Source organism: Lipotes vexillifer, unplaced genomic scaffold (genome assembly GCF_000442215.2).
Source record: "Lipotes vexillifer unplaced genomic scaffold, Lipotes_vexillifer_v1.1 scaffold623, whole genome shotgun sequence".
In the NCBI taxonomy this organism is placed as follows: domain Eukaryota; kingdom Metazoa; phylum Chordata; class Mammalia; order Artiodactyla; family Lipotidae; genus Lipotes; species Lipotes vexillifer.
In genome coordinates this window covers 116,507-138,341 of record NW_006796847.1, presented here as the reverse complement: position 1 = coordinate 138,341, position 21,835 = coordinate 116,507, and the positions used below count along the sequence as shown (strand labels likewise).

The following is a 21,835-nucleotide window of genomic DNA, read 5'->3' as shown; positions in this document are numbered from 1 at the left end:
TTCAAGTTCAAATTTGGAGCCAAGAGACCAACCCATTCAGTTGAATCAACATTTATTAAATGCAGTGTGTTAGGTCCTGGCAGAAAACAGTGATGGCACAGACAGAATCCTGCCTCTGAAGTTTCCCAAGCTAGAGGAGAACCAAACTTATAAATAAGATCATAAGATAGTCTTGAAGTCTTCAAGATTGGAAGAGACTGGCCAAATAGTGACTCAACTTAGCAAAATAAACCTTAATGCAATGTTTTTAGAAAATCAAAATTAATGCAAGACATACATGACGAACAAAATGTCAAATTTTCAAATAAAGAGAGGATCAGCAGTATTGATTATTTTTTCCCTTTTGCCTTAAGCTCCCCTAGGACTCTGTCAGGCACTGCTTCACCCCTACCCTCCGGGACGGCCAGTGTTTTCCAGACCCATCTAATTTTCAGAAACGTAAATTTTGTGATATTTATATCTCAATAAAATTATTATTACTCAGTGACTGCAGTTGGGGTCCTCTGACACACTCATGGTCTCTGGCATATGCTGTCTTTCCGGCATGTATGGCACGCAGCACCCAGTGCAGGGGAAACACTAGTGTATCTGAGGTACGACGCGGGGTGTTGCAGGGTCACACGCGCGAACGTCACAGAAGTCAGGATTTGGCTTCAGATCTTCCCTACTTTGGATTGGCTGTTAGTCAACAAGGTTCTGGTAACTGTTGGTAACTGTCAGAACAATCAGCCGCAGGCCAGGCTGGGTTGATCATAGGTGCTGCTGAGTCCCCCTGTGTCCTGATGACTGGGTACCTCGAACATCTGCCCTGTGCCTTCCAACACACGACAAGCCAAGCGAAGGCGGCAGATGCCGCCCTGGAAATCAGCCGTAGAGTAAGCATCTCCCCCTTCCCCAGATCACGGAGCATTTCGGGGCGGGGGCAGGGGCGGGGGCGGTGAGGAGGGGGCCTGTCAGATGCCCTAGTCTGCTGGAAGCCACCTCTGGGATCCAGGGTGGAGGGATGGAGCAACGGCGGACCTCAGCCAAACCCTCCACTGGGGCTAGAGGCCTGTAATCACCTGGGTGGGGTTTGGGGACTGCCCCTGATCCACACTAACTGATGTATACTGACTTTTCCCCACTTAATATCTCCTGAATATATAATTATGGCAGTTTAGAGATTAGGTAATAAGGCCATAAATTTGGAGTCTTGACTCTCCAAAGGAGATATATATATACACATATATATAACACTGAAATGTTTCCCTAAAGTGCAGATCGACACACTGGGGAGGAAAAGTTCTTTGAGGGACAATACAAGCAGAGTTGAGGGCAGTTAAGGTAATGGCTAAAAGAATATTTGAGTGGAAAAAAAATGTCAAAATTGTGTTACGCCGCTTAGGACCTAGCAAGGTGTTCTTGAGTTCTCACACTTGCCTAGAAAGGCTGGGGGCTATGATGATTAATCAAGGCTGAAAGTTCTGTAATGAACTGAAAACTTCACACTAAATCTTAACTAACTTGTGGTGCATGTGTATTGCATGTAGGTGTAGGAATTTATCATTACAGTATGTAAATCGTCAAAGCAAGGATATTTCCTATAGATTTTAATACAGTCTTGATTCTTATAGGATTTAATAATCTAGCAATTTTCAAACATTTTTCTCCTTTATCCAGATTCCAAGGCATCTGCAGTGGAAGAAGTTGCTTTTATTCTTTCCATGCTAGAACTGTCTACACCCAAGTTCTGTGTTGGGTTGTTTTTATTTTCCTGTTTTGTCAATCAGTTAATTTGAAAGCTAACATTTCCTCCTCATCAGGTTGCTGAAATTTTTTTTTTTTTCGGTACGCGGGCCTCTCACTGTTGCGGCCTCTCCCGCTGCGGAGCACAGGCTCCGGACGCGCAGGCTCAGCGGCCATGGCTCACGGGCCCAGCCACTCCGCGGCATGTGGGATCTTCCCGGACCGGGGCACGAACCCGCGTCCCCTGCATCGGCAGGCTGACTCTCAACCACTGCGCCACCAGGGAAGCCCCTGAATACCTTTTCTGAGTGGTATCCTCTACCACCCTATGCAACACTGCAGATTCAAATTCTACCTTCTTGAAATCCTCCCTCTCAGTTCCCACTGTCTTTTTCTCTTCCTCACTTTATAACAATCCCCCGTCTTTCTCCTTATCCAGCTTGGTTCTCTCCTCCTCTTTCTAAATATAGACACTTCACGATGATCTTACCTGGGTCCCACTCTCTCCTCTGTGCTGGCCGACTGGCCATTCTGTACACACCCACCCTGACATCTCTGGTGAGATCCGCTCTCCCACTTGCAGCTTCCTGATGGACGGCTTGACTTGTATGTTCCACCAGTGCCTCAGTTTCAGCATTTCTCAACTGCAGGCATCTTCCCTCCCAGTCACCTGTCTCATCATCATGTCATCACACAATCATCATCACCTGTGACTTTCCCTGTCCTTAGTCTCTGCCTCTAGTTACTTGCCAGTTCCCATCAGTTCTCTTTGTACATCACATGTCATATCTGTTCACTGCTTATTCTCCCTTGCTACTGTTCTGGGGCAGGCTCATCAGCTCTTGACTTGATTTTCCAGAGGCAACCTTGCTTCCTATCTGCAGTTCTGTATGCACCCCAGGCCATCATATATGGTGCTGCTACAGTCATCTTCCTGAGATTTAGCTTTGTCACATCTTTTCTCCAGTTTAAAAATCCTATAATACTTCTCTATTGCCCCAGAATTGAGTACAGTGATGAATTACCCAATAGTTATTAAGCCCATTCTTTTACAGCCCGACAAAACAAGGGCACAAAAAAAGGAAAAATGATTTTGAAATAACTTGATATTGCATATTTCTTAAAAGCATTGATGTAGTTGTCATGGGAAAAATCAGAACTTTATTGGAATTCCTTACACTGATTTTACCGTGCAGTTAGTATATATATTTCATGTATATGTATATATATATATCTCGTATAAAATTAAATTAAATTTAAATTTCAGATTACATAAAATATGTGATTTTAGGTTAGCATTCTTAGGACCTATAAAAGTTTTGTTTGAGCAGTAGGTGCACACTTCTGAGCCTAAATTTCAAAGTTAGCACAAATAATATGACCCTAATCCACCTTTTAAAATTGATTCCTCACAATTGCCTTCCCTGTGCCTTTCCCTGCAGCCAAAGGCTGTACACCCCTAACGCCTCACACTTTCTTCCCCTGCTTTTTCTCCTTTGTGTACTTACTCCCCTGTGTCTAAAATGCCCATCCATCGATATCTGTGTCTAATTTCTCCTCACCGTTTCAGACCCAGCCCAATTGTCAGTGCTGCCCTAAAATCCTCTCAGAGTTCCCAGGGTTGACAGTATTTTCTTCTTCCTCTGAATTCACCGAACATATTTTCCTTTTCTATTAGCCTTTAATATTTGCAACGTTCTTTTGCAACATTGTGTATACTTCCTTCTCTTACTAAAAGTTTAGTCATAGAGAGTAGGCACCTTTCCTGATTCATTGCTACATTTACTAGCTAGCCTTAGAGTAAACTAGTCATAGCCTGGACTAAGACAAAGTAGTTTGTGGTTCAATAAATGGCTGAATGATCTGTTTGGACCTACGACTTTTAAAATGTTCATATTAAAGAGTGCAGCTGTGTGCAGTACAGCTGTGTTGTGTGCAGCTGTTGTGAAAAATAGTATGGCAATTCCTTAAAAAAATAAATATACAATTACCATGTGATCCAGCGATTCCACTTCTGAATATATACTCAAACCAAGTGTAAGCAGAGACTCAGATATTTGTATACCCATGTTCATAGCAACATTATTCACAAAAGCCAAAAAGTGGAAATAACCCAAGTGTCCATTGACAGTTAAATGGAAAAACAAAATGTGGTATATACATACAATGGAATATTATTCAGCCTTAAAAAGGAAGGAAATCCTGGCATACATCACAACATAGATGATTCTTGGAGACATTATGCTAAGGGAAATAAGCCAGTCGCAAAAAGACAAATACTGCCTGACTCCATTTATTTGAGGTACTTAGTGTAGTCAAATTTATAGACTGAAAGTAGAAGGGTGGGTGTCAGCAACAGGGGAAGAAATGAGGAGTTAGTGTATAATGGGTACAGAGTTTCATTTGAGGAAGATGAAAAACTTCTGAAAATGGATGGTGGTGATGGCTGAGCAGCAATGTGAATGCACTTAATGCCACAAAACTGTACAGTTATAATAGTAAATTCTATATTATGTATATTTTACCACAATAAAAAAAAATAGTCCAGGGAAAGAATTCTTGTGCTTCTTTAGATGAAAGGAATATGCTGCTAGTGAAGTTGTTTGTTGTTTGGGAACTGGAACTGCTCCACCACGGATTCACTGAAAGTTGAAACTTCTTGGCACATTTTTGAGTTCTTTGGCATTTTGACTTTCTTGTTACCAGATTCGTATGAAGTTTTCAGTTGGAAGGAAACATGCCATGATAAAGAGCTGTGTAAATAAATAATTAATTACATCAGTGATTCACATATTATGACAATAGTTTCAATTTCCCTTTTCATGTTTTTATTTTCAAAATTTGATTTAAATCCTAAAATACTCATTCCTTGGCTAAAATGTTCAAAATGTGTATTAATTTCTGATTACTAAGTTAATATGTGTTTATCATAAAATATTCAAACATTATTGAAAAGTGGATTGCTTAAAAAGTGACAATCCCTCATGATCTCAAGTGATAACTTGTTAATAACTTGGAGTGTGTGCGTTTTGTGTGCATATAAATATCATTGGTAACAAAACTGCCTATGACATTTTTTTTTGGGGGGGGGTATGCGGGTCTCTCACTGTTGTGGCCTCTCCCGTTGTGGAGCACAGGCTCTGGACGCGCAGGCTCAGCGGCCATGGCTCATGGGCCTAGCCGCTCCGAGGCATGTGGGATCTTCCCAGAACGGGGCACGAACCCGTGTCCCCTGCATCGGCAGGCGGACTCCCAACCACTGCACCACCAGGGAAGCCCTGCCTATGACATTTTAACTTAAAAATATATTTTGGTTATCTTTATAGGTCTATATATCCATCTGTCTACATTTTTAAGTTACTGCACAGCGTTCTATTGAGAAGTTACATTTTAATTTAACCCATATTCCAATTAATGGGGCATATTTGACAACTACAATGTATGTATGAGATGAGCAGTGGTATTCACATTTTGCGTGTGTGTGTATGTACTGGTGTATTTCTGAGTGCTAGATGTGAAATTGTGGGAGCAAGTTAAAAGCAAGTTTGTAATTTTAATAGATAGCTGCAAAATTTTAATTCTAATTTGACCAGGCTTTAACATTCCAAACATTTTGGTGAAATTGAGATTGGCTGTGTACAGTAGAAGCTCTCTGGAATGACTAACTTTGGATGTTAAATTAAAATTCCCAGATGTGGATGCCTAAGAGTGATCCAATGGGTTTTTCTAAGCCCCACTTATCATGGTCACAAAAATACCCTGATGGAAATGCCCACACCTGAGCCAATAAGTTCTCTAAGCCCCAAGATTCAGGTTGTGTAACAGGGTCACAAAGGGAGTTTGGGATATAAATTAGCAGCTGCTCTCCATCCCTGGGGTATCTGTCTTTTTCACTTCTTTAGATATTTGTTCATCCCATTAAATCTAACTCTTCTAATATCCTCTACTAAATAATAAAACCATTGTCAAAATTTCATAAATCCCTTTCTGACATTACTACCTCACCACCCACAACAAATCCCAGCTGAAATTTGGTGATTGTTTTGACTCTGGTAATTACAATGTTTGTCAGATTCCAGAAGTGCAATGATTATACTTTCCACTTTTGTTGTGTCTTGTTAGCTTTACTCCCTCATTGACAAATTATAGATGGGCTTTAATTTTTCCATATCATCTTAGGCCATGTGGCCTATAAATGTTATTTTGTAGTTTAGTAAAGGACCTTAAGAAGAAAAAGCAAAGCAGTTAAATAGCTGTTGTTGGATAAGTGTTTTCCAAAAAAAACCTATGGGAATAAAAATTGCTACTTCTCCACCAAAAATTCCCATTGTGCAAGTATGTTAGTAACTCTTGAAACATGAAGACACTGTTTCTTTGCAGAGAAAAGAAAACATTTATTCACTCATTCATTCGTCTGACATTTATTGAGAATTTCCAGGGTGCCAAGCCCCTATATGATAATGTACATTATACTCTACTCCTTCCACCTCCAACCCTGATACTGTGTCTTCTGCAAATATGGAAAACCTACCAAATATCAGTCCTTCATGCTTGAAGGTACATTTACAGATATTTAAAGACCAGATTACTCTTCCTCACGGAGAATCGAATACTTGGTTTTGGTGTGTATGTACACATACACATTTTTTCTCTTGATTAAAATTTGTTTACACATCTGTGCCCAAGATTAAGGATAATGAAATTCAACCACAAAAATGATTAAGTAATGTATAATTGTAGCATTGGAATTTATCAGTTTAGAGTAGTTGCCTCCATATTCACCTTTCTTTTGATCTTCTTGTAGACATTATTGTTATTGACTGTAAATGTCTCAGTATTTTTGCTCAGTGGAATGTGGCTTGACAGATTAATTATATGTTATCAGGCAGTTGAAGATCAACTAAAGATATGTGGCCACAAGAAGGATGCTGATGTCTTTGAGCTGTTTCTTTCTCAAAAGTAAGTGTACTTTATATGCGAAATAGAAGAGCATCATGTTATGTTTCATAGATTCAAATGTTCTCTTCCATTGTTTTCCCCTTCTGTGGATAGGCAAGTAGCACACACTCGCTGGTACCCACAGTCTCTACTGGAGATGCAGGATCCTGAAATGGATAAAAACAAAGATTATGGAGTCAGGCTGAGTTTGAATCCCACTTCTATCTCTTCCAGCTGGGTGATCGTGGGTGGGTCATAAGCCTCTCTGTTAGGGTTGTCAGGTTTAGCCAATAAAAAATATAGAACATCCAGTTACATGTGAATTACAGAGAAACAAATGAATATAATTTTTTTAGTATAAATATGTCCCACACTACATTGAGACCTTTGTTGTTTCTTTGAAATTCACATATAACTGTGTATCCTGTGTTGTATCTGGCAAACCTACTGCCTGCATATAACAGTAGTATCTGCTTCACAGGGTTGTTGTGAAAATTAGGTGAGTTAGTAGAAGGTAGAGAAGGGTCTCGTACACAGTAAGTACTCAGTCAGCATTAGTACAGTTAATGTTACCACTACTATTAGAGAATGATGACTCATTACACCACTATACTATAATAATAACCCCTATCATACTATAATCTCTACCTAACAACCTTTATACTAATTTTACTGGTAAGTACGAAACTTCTCCCTTATATACCTTCTCTATATCTATTTCTTTGATCCCACTCCAACTCCCCGAGGTGGCAGACAGCAAAGTGGGTTCTTCTACAGAGCAATCACGGTGCCTGAGATAGTACCCAGGTGGAAGAGGAAGTATGTGTTCCGTTAGATGCTGACAGCACAGGTTTTACTAGCCAACAAGTGACACCTGTGTAGTCGCAGTTAGTATTTTCATCATAATGACCGTATTCCTACTCTTCTTTCCCTTCTTCATACTTTTTGATCTCTGTGAATTCCATGTATTACTTTTAAATAGACAACATATTTCTACATGTACATAATATTCGGAACTTAGCTGCTTTTTAAAGAAAATGTCCTACTTTATCAATGAAGTTAATCACTTTATCTCTAGTGATTTGAGGAAACCCTTTATGAATACACATATTTCTTTTGTTTTATATTAATATGTTTAGTTTATTAGTGTGATGAATAATATTTAGAATAATATTCATTTCTGTAATGGCCCTGAATCTCTTGGTAGTAAGGGAATATATAGCTGACAAATATAAGATTTTTAAAAATGATCTTAGAATGGAACAAGTGTGGTAGGTAATTCTGACAAACTTAAGGTCATGCTTTGAACCTTCCTATAGATCAGTTAGTTTTATAATAACAATAAATATTTTTCTTGTCTTCAAAAGATTGCATCTCTAAGCCTTTCATGATTTTAAAAACTGTACACTCTTGATCACTAAGATAAGTAGATAACAATAAGAAAAGCTTTTAAACACTAGAAAAAAATAGAAATATTGATCTTCTGACAGTGGTAATTGGTGGTCTTCTCAATTAAAGGACAAAACGTTTTGAATCCTAAGAATACTAAGTCATCATTTAATCCATTTGGGTACAAGAAATGTTTCACAGTCCAGATGCCAATAAACTGGGTAAACTGGGTTATTTGCCTAAGTCTTTGTTGCCCTTGGAAAATATCCTATCAGTGTTTCCTTGAGAAATCATGCAGCACATATACTGTAACAATAGAGTTGTCGTATTATTGTCAGCACGAGTCATTGCCAGCATTAGTAGTAGAATTTCCTATCATTGTCTTCCATTGGCCTCACCTTAAAATGTAACAGCCCATTATTGATTTAGGATGGGTTTATATGCAGAATAAACCCTTCTGACTTGAGTTAAATTCCCCTCAACAGTGAGCCACTTTATTACATTATCTAATAGCAGAAAGTTCAGCACCAGTACTACTACTACAAGAAAATTAATGACACTTATTTGACACAGTTGATATTTTTAAGCATTAATGTATTAAAATAACTCTCCTGGGATTCTTGGAGAGATACTCTAAGTGGGGCTTGAGTTTCTCTGCTACCACGTAGTGATTGCTTTATTTTTCGTAGGAAATAATGAAGCTAACATAATATCATTGTTGTCCAGTGCAATAGTTTAAATGTGTCAGGGTCCAAATCCCCCTCCCAGAAATTAGCTACACATCTACAGTGAAAGAGGAGAATGCATTATGTGTGTAAATCTATTACAAATTGCTTTGAAGAAGCCTAGAATATTTTGTTGTGCCAGGGAAGTGCTCGAAGACTAACGGTACACGTCAAAAGGACAAGGTGGGCTGCTTGAAAAGTCTTTTGTTTGGGGTAATTTGAGAATAAAAAAAAAGTAAGATTAAGGAAAAACTCTTCAAATCTGAGAAAGGTGGAGATGAGAAGGAATGAGAGAAATAAAGGGGAGGGGAAGATCTTTTTTATAGAATACCAGCTAATAAATGTAAAAAGAATGAGAGCAATAGAAAGATTACCATTTCATAATACCAAATCTACTGATTCAGGTAAAGGTTATTAATCAAAGCTAAATCTATTAAATAAATAGTTTTTGGGGACCACTAATCTGTTCTCTGCAGATTGGCGGTTACCAGAGAGAAGAGGGATTTGGGGGTGGGGCATGATATAGGTGAACGGGATCAAGAGGTACAAACTTCCAGTTGTAAAATAAGTCTTGGGGATGTAATGTACAGCATGAGGAATACGGTCAATAGTATTATATTAACTTTGTATGGTTTCAGTAACTGGATTTCCTCTGGTGATCATTTTGCAGTATATACAATGTCAAATCACTCAGAGTTTTGCCCCAGATATTACTTTTCAATGATAAAATTTGTACTTTCACAACGGAGAGTACTGGCAGATTCCGCCTTAACCAAATGACTGAACTTAGCTTCACCAAGAATGGGACAAAGTGGCATCATTTTGCCTCCCGGTGTGATGCAGTAACTACCACCTTTGTAATTGAAAAATGATCTACCTTGAATTTAATCATGAGGAAGCAATCAGACAAATCAGGAATGTGAGACATCTATCAGACAACTGTCCCGGACTCTTCAGAAAGTAAATGTTAAGGGCCTCCCTGGTGGCGCAGTGGTTGAGAGTCCGCCTGCCAATGCAGGGGACGCGGGTTCGTGCCCCGGTCTGGGCGGATCCCACATGCCGCGGAGCGGCTGAGCCCGTGAGCCATGGCCGCTGAGCTTGCGCGTCCGGCAACGGGAAAGGCCACGACAGTGAGAGGCCCACATATCGCAAAAAAAAAAAAAAAAGAAAGAAAGTAAATGTTAAAGTCAACAAAGAAGAGAAGGTGACTATTCTAAATTTAAGAAGACTAAGGGGTTATACCAACTGAAAATGCAATTCCTGAATGTTGATGGGATTCTGGGTTTAAATAAAGAAAAAAATCTATAAAAGAAATGTAGGAGCAACAGGAACAATCTGAATATGAATGGTAGTGTATTAGATGATATCATTGAATTCAATTTTAATTTTCCTAAGTGTGATAATGGTATGGGGGTTATGCAGGACAGCGTCCTTATTTGAGGGATGTGTGTGCTGAAGTATTTACAAATCAGAGTCTGCAACTTATTTTCAAATGATTCACCAAGAAAATTATCAACCCACAAATAGATATATTGTATATATAGATAAAAGAGTGAGCATAAATGTGGCAAAATATTAAAAATTATGAAGGCATGCACTGTACTATTCCTTCAACTTTTCTTAGGTTTGGAATTTTCCAATATAAAAAGTTGGCGAGAAGGGTTTCTTTTGTTTAGAAATGTAGTTTGCATGACAAAAAATATGTTTTCATAAACATTTAAAAAAATTAGTCCCTCAGTGTCCCAAGGTTAAATATAATTGTGAAAGGATGTTGCTACAAGTTAATAAATGTAATATTAATTAACATTAGTATTTTTAAAGTGTTTAGAAAAGTGCCTTGCACAGAGTGTGCTCTATAAGTGTTTAATAGAGACATATATGTGTACATACCTGGCCTGGGCTCACGATTTCTGTCCTGAGAAATAAAAGAGATCAGAATACTCCAGCCCACAGCAGTCAAAGGGCCAACTATCTGCAGAGGCTGTGCTCTCTCTGCTGATAGCTCCTCCACCACACCCTACGTCTGCCCCTTCGCTGAGTGAGCTGCATCACCAAAAAGACTCACGACCACTTGGGCAGCTGGAGTCCTGCACAGTTTAAGAAGGATGGGTAACATTTTTGACCCCATATTTAATAAACAACAAAGGGAGAATAAAACACTTAACCCAGTCTCTGTCTCTTGGTGTCCTACAATTTCCATGTCTTAAATCCAGTTTGGCCAAGATCTGGACAACCTCAGGGTAAGGACCCTGCAGGCACTGTTGAAGCAGGAGTCAAGGCTGTTTCCCATATTTACCTTAAGTCCCATGTCTTCTGCACTTTTCTTCCTCTGCTCTCTCCTCAGTGAAATCTTTTAAAATTAAGGTCTCAAAAAATTCAGTCATAATGAGGTATAATTTTCTACAAATGTCATAAAATTCTCTTGTAGTATTCATTTTACTAGCTGACAAAAATCTTAACCCAAGTGAACGAAGTTTTGAAGACGGAATTTAGGAAGTTAGCACATATAAGAGTGCCAGTAATTTTGAAAGGACAGAGAGAGGCCTTTCCAGTTCTCCCAGAGTCATACTACGTAAGCCACCTTACCCATGAATGAATTAATCATTGCTAATGTTCCCTTTTTGTTTTCTTTTCCAGGGAACTGACAGAGGTCATTGATCTTTCTAGGTTTAAAAAATTAAAATACTTATGGATACATCATAACAAGGTAGTATGATATTTGATCTTAAATGGCTCTATAATTAAATTGCTATCTTAATTTCATGTTTTTAATAGAACTGATCATGAAAAGTATTAATACTTTATACTCCTAATTTTAATTTAGGTAAGAAACTTTATATATATATATATATATATATATATATATATAAACAGGTATATTGAATAGCACGATTTGTGAAATGTTATCAGACTGGAACTTTACTTTTTTCTCCCATGTGCTTTCAAAACTGCTCAGTGGAAACTATTGCTTCCCAGTTTCCCGGAAGAAAACTTGGGCAGTCTCATGACCTTTCTTATCTCTCTTATGTAGTTCAATAGCTTACAGTCCATTTTGAGACATAGTCATACTCTCAGTTCAGAAATGAGAATGTGGAGGTGAATATGTTAATTCGTAAATGAGACATCCCTCTATCTCCCCTCCCTTATCCAGCTAGGGCTGACTGCAGATGGCCACCTGCCTGCTTCATTAGCAAGGTGGGTGTGGTTGGTTGTTTCCCTTGCCTCTCACCTCCACCCTAGCCTTCTCCAGGGTTGGTATGGAATGGGGAGGAGTGGAGGCAGAGCAAAGGCAAAGGAAAAACAAAGTTTCTATTTGATTTGCTCCCTCTGGTGTCAACATGTTCAGAGTTTACTTCTCTTAATGGGTTATTCAGAAGCTCCCCTGCTAGGTTCCTCCAACTCTAATTCCTCTTCGCTGGCCACTCCTGACCTCCCTTCACCTTGTATCCCAGTGGTACTTACAACTGAGCATCTCCTGGCCTTGGCAAACTGCCCATTTGGGCAGGATCCTTTGTAAAGTGCCCTAGATCAGCATTCCTCCAATGGTCCTACATGTATTTCCCAGAACTCACACACCTTTGTCCTGCTGTCAGAAAGATTGATTACCTCCCAGTTGCCACCCAGACTGATCTAGCTTCTTCAGGAAGTCCCAGGCACTAAGCCAACATGTCCCCAACTGCAGGGAATGCTTTTCAAGGGCACTGAGTGTGGCCCTTGAAGCTTTACTTCGAGGCTAGGGTTTAGCTGGCAGTGCCTCCTCTGTAGTGGAGTCCTGAGTGGGACTCCAAGCTCTCTTCAAGTCATAGAGCAGGACTGAACTACAATTCAAGCCAAAACAATCATTACAGTTAGTCATTCTCAACTTTCTAAAGTTGGACGTTCCAACAGCTTGTATTTTGTTTATTATAAATTGATGACCCAATCTTAGCATTTTAAATTTAAACTTTCAAACACCAGCTGATTAAAAAATAATAATTTGAGTTTTCAGTAGTAGTCTGCTTGTCAAGCAATAGTCCAGATTCACAGCATTGAATCTTTAAGCATCCATGTTTATGAGAGTATTTCAATATTACATTGCATTTTCAGTCTGTTCTTTTAACCAAGTGGAAAATGGAAAATGAACGTTTTTCTAGTATTAAGTGCAAGCATAAGTTTCATAAGCTTAAAATAATTTCTAGGAGAACAAACACAAATACATTCAAGGCCCAGGCAGCTAACAACTGAAATGGAAAGTGCACACACTACTTAAGGGCATACAAGTTCAAAACTCTTTTAAATACTCTTCCAAAAATTATCCTGGGTCACAGTGTGTGACCTCTGATTAGAAAAAGATGGAACTCATCAAGCATGGCAAAAGTGACTAATCTTTGCTTTTCATGTGTGTTCCTTGTGGAGTTCAGTATTCAGTTTTGAAGGAAAGAATGTACAAATGTTGGCAATATTTCTAAAGGGAGAGGTATAATTAGGGATTTTGTAATATTTTTTGGCTTTCTTGTAGTGGACACCATCCCACCTTCAGCCAGTCACTGAATTTTCACACAGTTGAATTACAGATACATTACGTACATAGGAAGGGATTGCATACACTGTCAACTATTGTACTTTCTTTTGTTTTGGAAGGGGTGGGTGGGGAAAGGGTGCAACAAAGGGCTAAATTCTCTTCTTGTGTTTGGTTATTTATGCTCAACACACTATACTATTTCCAAAATAACCATCACTTAACTTTGTTCTTTAAAAATAGACATTTATTCCATATAATTCTGAAAGGATATCATATTTGAAATTAGTTTTAAGTCAGGAGATGAGTGCATAAGCTAACGTGAGTTTTTCTATTGATCAATAATTGACTGGTTGCTAAGTTGCCTGAGTATTCACACTCTATGAAAAATGAAAATCTTATTCAGGATCCAAAACTCTAACGGGCATATTACCTATGATAGTACTTCATCAAAACTCACATGGAAAATTTTGATTATTACTTTTCTTTAGTATCTAGATTATATTAGGTGGACCACTAAGAAGTTACTATGCCAGAATAGAAATGGTATGAAGAATCATGGTGAAAAACATCAACATTGACAAAGGAATACAAATATTTAGAATTGTAATGTTTTGTTAACAATGATCTAAATTTGTGACCAGCATTGTTCTTACATTATATTAGGCTACCCTTTATTTAGGAACAAGTAAGGCACAAAATAGTAAAATAAAATGAACACACCTTATTTTGTTTATTCATTTATTCAATCAACAACTTTGTTGAGATGTATGTACTGATGATTATTGGTTGTCCATTCATTATCCATTCTATTCTTTTACCTATACAGCAGAATCTGAGTTAAGGTATTGGTACATCCCTCTTTTTAGTCAGGTAGGTGGCTCCATTCCCACTTCCAAGAGGTGGAGCCTGAACTGTTTAAACCAATCAGGATAATCCCATCTTCCTTGTGAGTGGCTAGTCAATGAATTGGCTCATAACCCGGTTGTCATAATAGATATATTGGAGGTAGCTACTGGGAGGCTTCTGTGAAAGGTTTCCTTATTCCTGAAAAAGCACTAGAAGAGAGGTCCCTTGTTCCCTCTGGATGTTTTCTTGCCTGGCTAGTAAGCCAGGAACCATCCTATCAACTCGTGGATGTAGCCAACATTGTGAGAAAAGCAGAGCTCAGAGAAGCATTGAGACATTCAGACTGAAGCTCTCACAACCTCTGGGCTCCTTGATATGTGAGATAATAAGTGTTCTAATTTATGTGCCAGTTTGAGTTGAGCTTAGGAGTTACTTGGAGCCCAAAGCATCCTCTGTAATTTGGTTTATTCTGTACTTGCATTAGGCTACTGATAGAATATAAAAATAAATGTGACGGTGCCTGCTCTAGTGATAGAATTAGGAAGGGCAGAAGGTGTGTGTACTCCTGGTGAGGAAACTGTGGTTGCAAACTGCCTGGAATGGAATGAGAGAAAGCAGTGGTTTGGGGAGACAAAGGATGAATGTAGTTTGGTGTGTTTGGTGCCTAACATGCTTGAAGGGTGCGCACTTTTCCCCATTATTATGTAGTGGATGATAAAACTGGAGCTTCTGGTCTGACCTTGAACCAGCAAATTAAATAGGTACAAGTTGTTTCTGAGGACATGCAATGCCCCAGCTTTCCTAGGTTTGCTCAGGCTGCCCTGCTTCCTTCATTATGCTCTCCGAGGGCTTGCTTTCTCCTTGTACTGCATAGATATCTACTAGTTCTGCAGCTCCTCTCTTTCTGGGTCATCTTTTTCTAATCTCCGCTGATGTAATTAGTGGGAGGCAGCTGCTCTTAGGTGCATATTAACTGAGGCCTTCTGAAGACTCCCTGCCTTGTCTCATCTTTTAGCAAGCCTGACTGAGGGAATTTTAGGTCAGTTCATCTTTTCCAGCTTTCCTAAGAAAAGAAGCTGGGTCTGCTCAGACGAGTGATCTAAGTGATTTGCATTTTATACTACAGTTTCAAATGTATATAGACATTTGATCTGTTTGTGTTTTGGGTCATTACCTCAAAATTTTTCTTTTACAGACGTTTAGTAGTGAGCTTATAATATTGTTGTCAAATGCTGGTATCCTTCTATTTCTGGAAGACCTAGCATTACTTTGGTATATTTCATTTGTCACAGATTAGAGTAAGCATTTGATGAGAAACCTGTATATAATGCCTCACCAAGCAACTGTCCAAAATGGAATCTGAGTTTCTACCATGTAGCAAAAACTGAACAGTTGACAACTCTTACGAACAAAATTTAAATAAAAATACCTATTCTGGCAAGGTCATTGTTTATAAACGTCTTCATCTAAAACATAATCAAAATACTTATTTATAATAATATTTTCCACACTAAAATAATGTACAATAACGTATGGTGTACTATACACCAACTTTTTTTTTTCTTTTTTCGGTACGCGGGCCTCTCACTGTTGTGGCCTCTCCCGTTGCGGAGCACAGGCTCTGGACGCGCAGGCTCAGCGGCCATGGCTCACGGGCCCAGCCGCTCCGCGGCATGTGGGATCTTCCCGGACCGGGGCACGAACCCGTGTCCCCTGCATCGGCAGGCTGACTCTCAACCCCTGCGCTACCAGGGAAGCCCTCTTTTACGTGCTTATTATGACCCAAGCACTAAGCTAGATGTTTTCACCATTATCTAATATGATCCTTCCAATAGCCCATGTTATTTGTTTTGTTCCCTTATTTACCTAGGAGGAAACTGAGGCTAAAAGAAGTTCAAAAACAACTTTCTCAAGACAACAGAGCAAGGGTTCAAACCCAAGGCTATCTGACTTGGATCAAAAGTTGGTGTAGAGGGCTTCTCTGGTGGCGCAGTGGTTGAGAGTCCGCCTGCCGATGCAGGGGACACGGGTTCGTGCCCCGGTCCGGGAAGATCCCACATGCCGCGGAGCGGCTGGGCCCGTGAGCCATGGCCGCTGAGCCTGCGCGTCCGGAGCCTGTGCACCGCGACGGGAGAGGCCACAGCAGTGAGAGGCCCGCGTACCGCAAAAAAAAAAAAAAAAAAGATATGACTGTCCCCTTGACTCTGAACCAGCAGTTCTCAACTAGGAGCGACTTTGCAACCCCTGCCACACCTCCCACACACAAGGAGAACATCTGGCAATGTCTGGAGACCTTTTTGATTTTCACAACTGGGGTGTGTGTGTTCCTGGCATCTAGTGGGTAGAGGCTAGGGATGCTGCCAACCATACTACAATCCACAGGGCAGCTTCCCCAGCCCCAACAAAGAATTATCTGGCCCCAAATGTCAATAGCTGTAAAGGTTGAGAAATCCTGCTCTAAAAGAATGCCTCCTTAATTTTAAATTCATGCTGGTGTAAAATTTTCCCCACTAGTACCTCAGCAGTTACCTGTAAGAGCTTTACCTTAAATGTAAGTGCTCTCAGCTCTGTAAAAAAATAATAATGGTTAAATAGTAAATAATAATAGCTATCATATATTGAGCCCTTGCTATGTGCTAAGCCCTGAGCTAAGATATATGATTTGTGGAATGTCACATTCAGTATAAATCCTGTGGCAATCCTTAGATTCAGTAGTGTAGATTTTCCTAAATGGATAATTATAATAACATTTTACTTTAACAATGGTTTGAGTGTCAGAGCAATCGGCATGTCTTCCAACTCCCATTCCTAGATTTTGACTTCAACAACTTGGTACATTGCAATGTCTGTTTAAGTCCTGTGAATTCTGCCTTGGAATTATCTCTCAATTCCCTCTACTTTGCTTTTCTCCCACTGTTATTACTCTACTCTGGGACCCATATATTCTTTGGAATTAGCATAACACCATTTTTGTTCATCTCTTGCTGTTATACTTACTATCTCCTCTAAACAGTACTCTTCTCTGTCATTTTTTTTTTTCCAAAATAAAACTGGGCAATAACACTCCTCTGCACAAAATCTTTTATTAGTTCCCCAAGATTCTCATGATCTGGCCTTATCTCTTTTCACTACATTCCTCCCATTCATTTCACCCCAACAAAAGGTACAATCTTAAAATTCCAATAATCATAGTCCAAAGATGTTAATGCTCTTGGGAAAATTATTATTCTATAGTCAAGATGAAATGGTTGAGTTTATTAGTATTCTTGAGTTCATGTGTAACGCAAGAGAAATTAAAACCTCAGCTAATTAGAATGTTCTGTTAATGTGTGGTTGAGCAGGCAACTGGGAAAAAAGAGAGAAGAAAAAGTCGTGGTTTGCCCTGGTGTTCTCTTTCTAGGCTGATGTTAGGTGTGGCTCTCATTAGATCAGGGAGTGGATGGAAGGTAGTGAGTTGCTGTCAGGAGGCCAGCAGGAAGAGTAGAAAGGGATATGAAGCCAACTGGGACCCACCCCTCACTGTGTTGAATGGTCGGTCTCTCCTACCTGGGGGAAACATGGCTCCTTTTGTGACTTAACAAAGCTGAAATGCAGTTACTGGTGGTTCTCCTGCATGAGTGCTCACATAATTACGTGCAGATAAAACTGTGAGACAATGAGATGAGCAGCACATGTGCCTTTTATAGCTTCATAATTTGTGACTGTTACAAATATAAGAAAAAATTAAAGAAAATTCATTAAAGAAACCCATTTTCAAACTTTGATTACAAATCTAAAATAGCTTTTCTGAGATACAAGAGGGCATGGGTAAAATTTCCAATAAATCCTCACTAAATCAGACAGGTTGGCATCTGTCTACCTGAATCAACCAATCAAAGGTCAAAACAGTTCTATTTAACTGATGACAGTAGTTACTGTGATAGGCTTTAATAAACATGTAAAACTAATTTACAATCATAAGCATATATTCCTGTATATGTAAATTAGGAAGCACTTGATCAATAACTATTTCATATGATTCTTCTCCCTGCTAGATCCTGTATTAAGCAGTAAATTTAGCCTTGTTACATTTAACTTAAGGGCTGCTTTTAGAACATACCAGCCCCATGTTAAGACTCTACCATGCCTCATCCTCATAACTCAAACAAATCTGTCAAATTTTATTGAGGTTATAAAGTCAATATTTTAAAAAAAGTAGTGGGATTCTCCTTGTAGGGTAACAAACATTTCTGAATTCGGTTTAAATACTCCTATCATGTACTTTAATGGTGCATTTGAAGAATTTTCAAGAGTGTTTTGACTATTTTCAATTCTTACAGTGCACCAAATTTCTAATCTAATCTTAAAAGTAAGATGCAGCTTCACCATATCATTAGGAGAATGGAGATGTGGGAGGGATAACAGACTGAAGAAACATCGTTTCTTTCCTTAAGGAAGACACAAAACTAGTGATCAAGTAATTGCACAAGTCATAGGAGGTGTTGGATGTGGACAAGAAAAGGAAGATTCATGGGCATGGGGGTTGTCAGGAAAGGCCTTATTTAAAAAAAGATGAGCTGTAAAGTAACAGGATTATTCTGTGCCTTGTCTTCTCCTTGGGGATGGTGGCCGGTTGAGCTGTTAGCACTGACCTCCCGTGTGGTCAGATTACAGAGTCCTCGGCTAAGCTGAGATCTGTTGACCCAAAGGACAGTGAGCCTGAGAAGAGGAGATGGTTCATAGACTGGGGCATAAAGAAAGGGAATTCAGAATTAGACAATCTCGGAGGTAGAGCTTGGGGAGGGGAGGTAGAGCATTGACTGCAGAATTAGACCATCTCTCAGGAGATCTGACTTAAAATGCTGGAGCAGGTGGAAGTTTAGAGAAACAAAAAAGTGGGTCAAAACAGAGCAAGAAGACAGCAGTGAGTTGCAAAGAGATCAAAGAACAGTCTCAACAAATCCCTGGAGCAGTGGATATTTCTTGTGGCAGCCTGCTCAGGCATGGTTGGATAGGCCTTGGCCAGCCTAGGGCAGATCCTTAAGAATAATCAGAAATGTACCAGGAGGAAAAGTCATGCAGGCAAAGAGAAATCATGACTCATACACAGCTGCAGAAACGATTCAGCATTATCGGAGGAGAGAGCCCTTGGCACATAATAGGCACTTAATAATATGTGATGGTGAATTAGTGGATATATGGAGCCAAATCCAATGTGACTATAGGGCAGAGAAATGTAGGGAAGGTTGTGAGAGCAAAAGGACTATAGGCCAGATTCCAGAGGCTTTGAAAACCTTTCAGGGAGTTTGGTGGAGACGTGGTAAGAGAAGTTCGAGTATTAAGTTAGCTAAAAGCACCCTTTTTATCATACGTATCTTCAAAGACAATGCAGACATAAACTCATGGCCCAGATCAAAAGGTTGCACATAATTAATAAAAACAGCAAATGTTGAACTTCTATGGTTCTTATTAAATTTTTATATCTGCATGTAATTACATGTAATTATTGTAGAAAGAATATTGTTCTCTAACTCTCATTTTCAGCTCCGTGGAATAACATTTATAACTAGAAACTATTGTCTGGCAGAACTATACCTAAACAACAATGCAATATTTGATATACAAGGTATATCTTAAATTTTGTCTTTTGATTGAATTGATCTTCAATTAAATAATAACTTTCAACTATGGTATTGCTCATGGCATGCAGTAATCTGTTTTAACATTTCTGTTGAAATATATGATGGAAGTTGTTATTTTTTAATGTTCTTGTGTACATTTCATTTTAAGATGTGCTGTTTGATTATGGTTTTAGCTCAATATTGTCATGTATCTTATTGAAGATGTAAAAGAATCTTTTTTTAGCATAGAAATTTTGCTGTTCTACTGCACAGTTGGACACAAACTAGATATTGTGTAAGCAAATTTTAATGTTTGGGAGCAATAATAAAAAATAATGACTTCATAAATAGTTTTAAATGTTTTTACAGGCTGTAATTTTTCCCAGCCAAATTTCTGTTTCACTCTGAGTTAATTTTGTACCTGCAACAATCTCTAAACTGACAATTTCAAGCCTGGTATAAAAGTACATGATATACTAGGATCATGAGATACAAAGAAGTATGGTACAAAACATTTTTCTTCTGTATTACATGCTGCAGAATTGAAATATCATAAATTTTGAGATCCAGTACGATTCCTTGTTCCATGAAGAAAGGAAATCTTGCCAATTCAACTATGATGTCGTTATTGCAAAGATACAACACACTTTCACTTATGTTAAAAATGTGGGAAAATGTGCAATTTAGAATCAATAAAATGATAGGAATATTTGGCTTCCCATTGTGTAAAGAAAATATTTAGTTGAGCAATTTGGGGGAGATATTGATTTGAATAACTATTTCCTGGATTGGCATTATAAACTAAGCAACATTGGCAAAACAAAACAAACAAAATAAGGATAAGGAAAATAACCCCTTCAGAATCAAACAAAATCATTGCTACAGAAAAAAAAAAAAACAGTGGAAAGAAATTGGCTCTATATTCCCAAATTACAGTCACTTATTTGAATTGTTATGCTTTGTTGTATTCTTAATGATAATTCATCATATTATTAATAACTCCTCCCTTCACCAGATGTAATGTATTCTTTGCTTTTGCTTAGGTAGCATGTTTAATTAGCATTAAAAATGTTTAAAATCTTATACAAATATTTTAATTTTTTTTAGGCCTGCACTCTTGGCATTCGTTGCATATACTCCTGCTGCACCACAATGAGTTAACAAACATTGAGGCAACAGTAAAGGAATTAAAGGGAATGCTGAATCTGAAGACCCTAAGTATTAATTTGCACTTTTATATTAGAACTTAAAACAGTGATAACACAGGACATTTTTTCATTTTTTGAATTTAAATTAGATCAGTGTGTATAACAAAACTACTTAGATAGTTTCCTGAAAACAAGACTAGATCTTTTTCTTTTTAAAAATACATTTTTGAAAGAACAACAGGTAGAAAAAAAAAAATTTTGTGAAATGATATGGCATGCCAAATGGAAATGATGAAAGCAACAAAAGAGGAGGTACATGTTTAAATCTGTGTTTTTGGTTTTACCTATAAAGGAAGTTTTAGCACATATTATATGCTTCCATTTATTTATATAAATGTCCAGAATGGGCACATCTATCGAGACAGCAACAATGAGAGGTTGCCCAGGGCTGGGGGGATGAGGGTCTGGGGAGTGACAGTCTGGGGTTTCTTTTCAGGGTGATGAAAATGTTCTAAAATTGAAGGTGGTGATGGTTGCACAATTCTATGAATATACTAAAAACCATGAATTGTATACTTAAAATTAGTGAACCGCATGATATGTGAATAATATTAGTAAAGCTGACACTCCCTCCCCCTACACTAAAAAAAGAGCACGTTTTAATGTAATCTTCCTATTGGGTGAACAGCAAACAATTCATATATATTGAGTCACACCCAGCAAGGAACTGACCTCAGTATTTGAAGAAAGTGTGAGATGGGTTGGAAAAATAAATAATACACAGTTCCTACTCTCAATAAGCTTATAGTGGTTTGGTTTCTTTGTTTGTTTTTAAGCTTATAGTGTCGAAGGGTAAATAAACTGGTACACAATTGCAATTCAGAACAAATGGTTCTAGGTAGGTGGACCAAGGGAAAAGACGCAGAGCAGTGAATGGTTTTCAAACTTCAGAGTTTGTAGACT

General features: G+C 38.5%; 1 protein-coding gene across 1 annotated transcript in view; it reads left to right on the top strand.

The window, feature by feature from the left end:
* The first annotated feature begins 714 nt into the window (after positions 1 to 714).
* LRRC72 (leucine rich repeat containing 72) overlaps positions 715 to 21,835 on the top strand; it is a 41,907-nt gene continuing 20,786 nt past the window's right edge. The window contains exons 1-5 of the mRNA XM_007469027.1: positions 715 to 875; positions 6,611 to 6,684; positions 11,415 to 11,484; positions 19,648 to 19,729; positions 20,832 to 20,942. Coding sequence (XP_007469089.1) covers positions 783 to 875; positions 6,611 to 6,684; positions 11,415 to 11,484; positions 19,648 to 19,729; positions 20,832 to 20,942 — 430 coding nt within the window. The 5' untranslated portion in view covers positions 715 to 782. The remainder of the gene's footprint in view (positions 876 to 6,610; positions 6,685 to 11,414; positions 11,485 to 19,647; positions 19,730 to 20,831; positions 20,943 to 21,835) is intronic.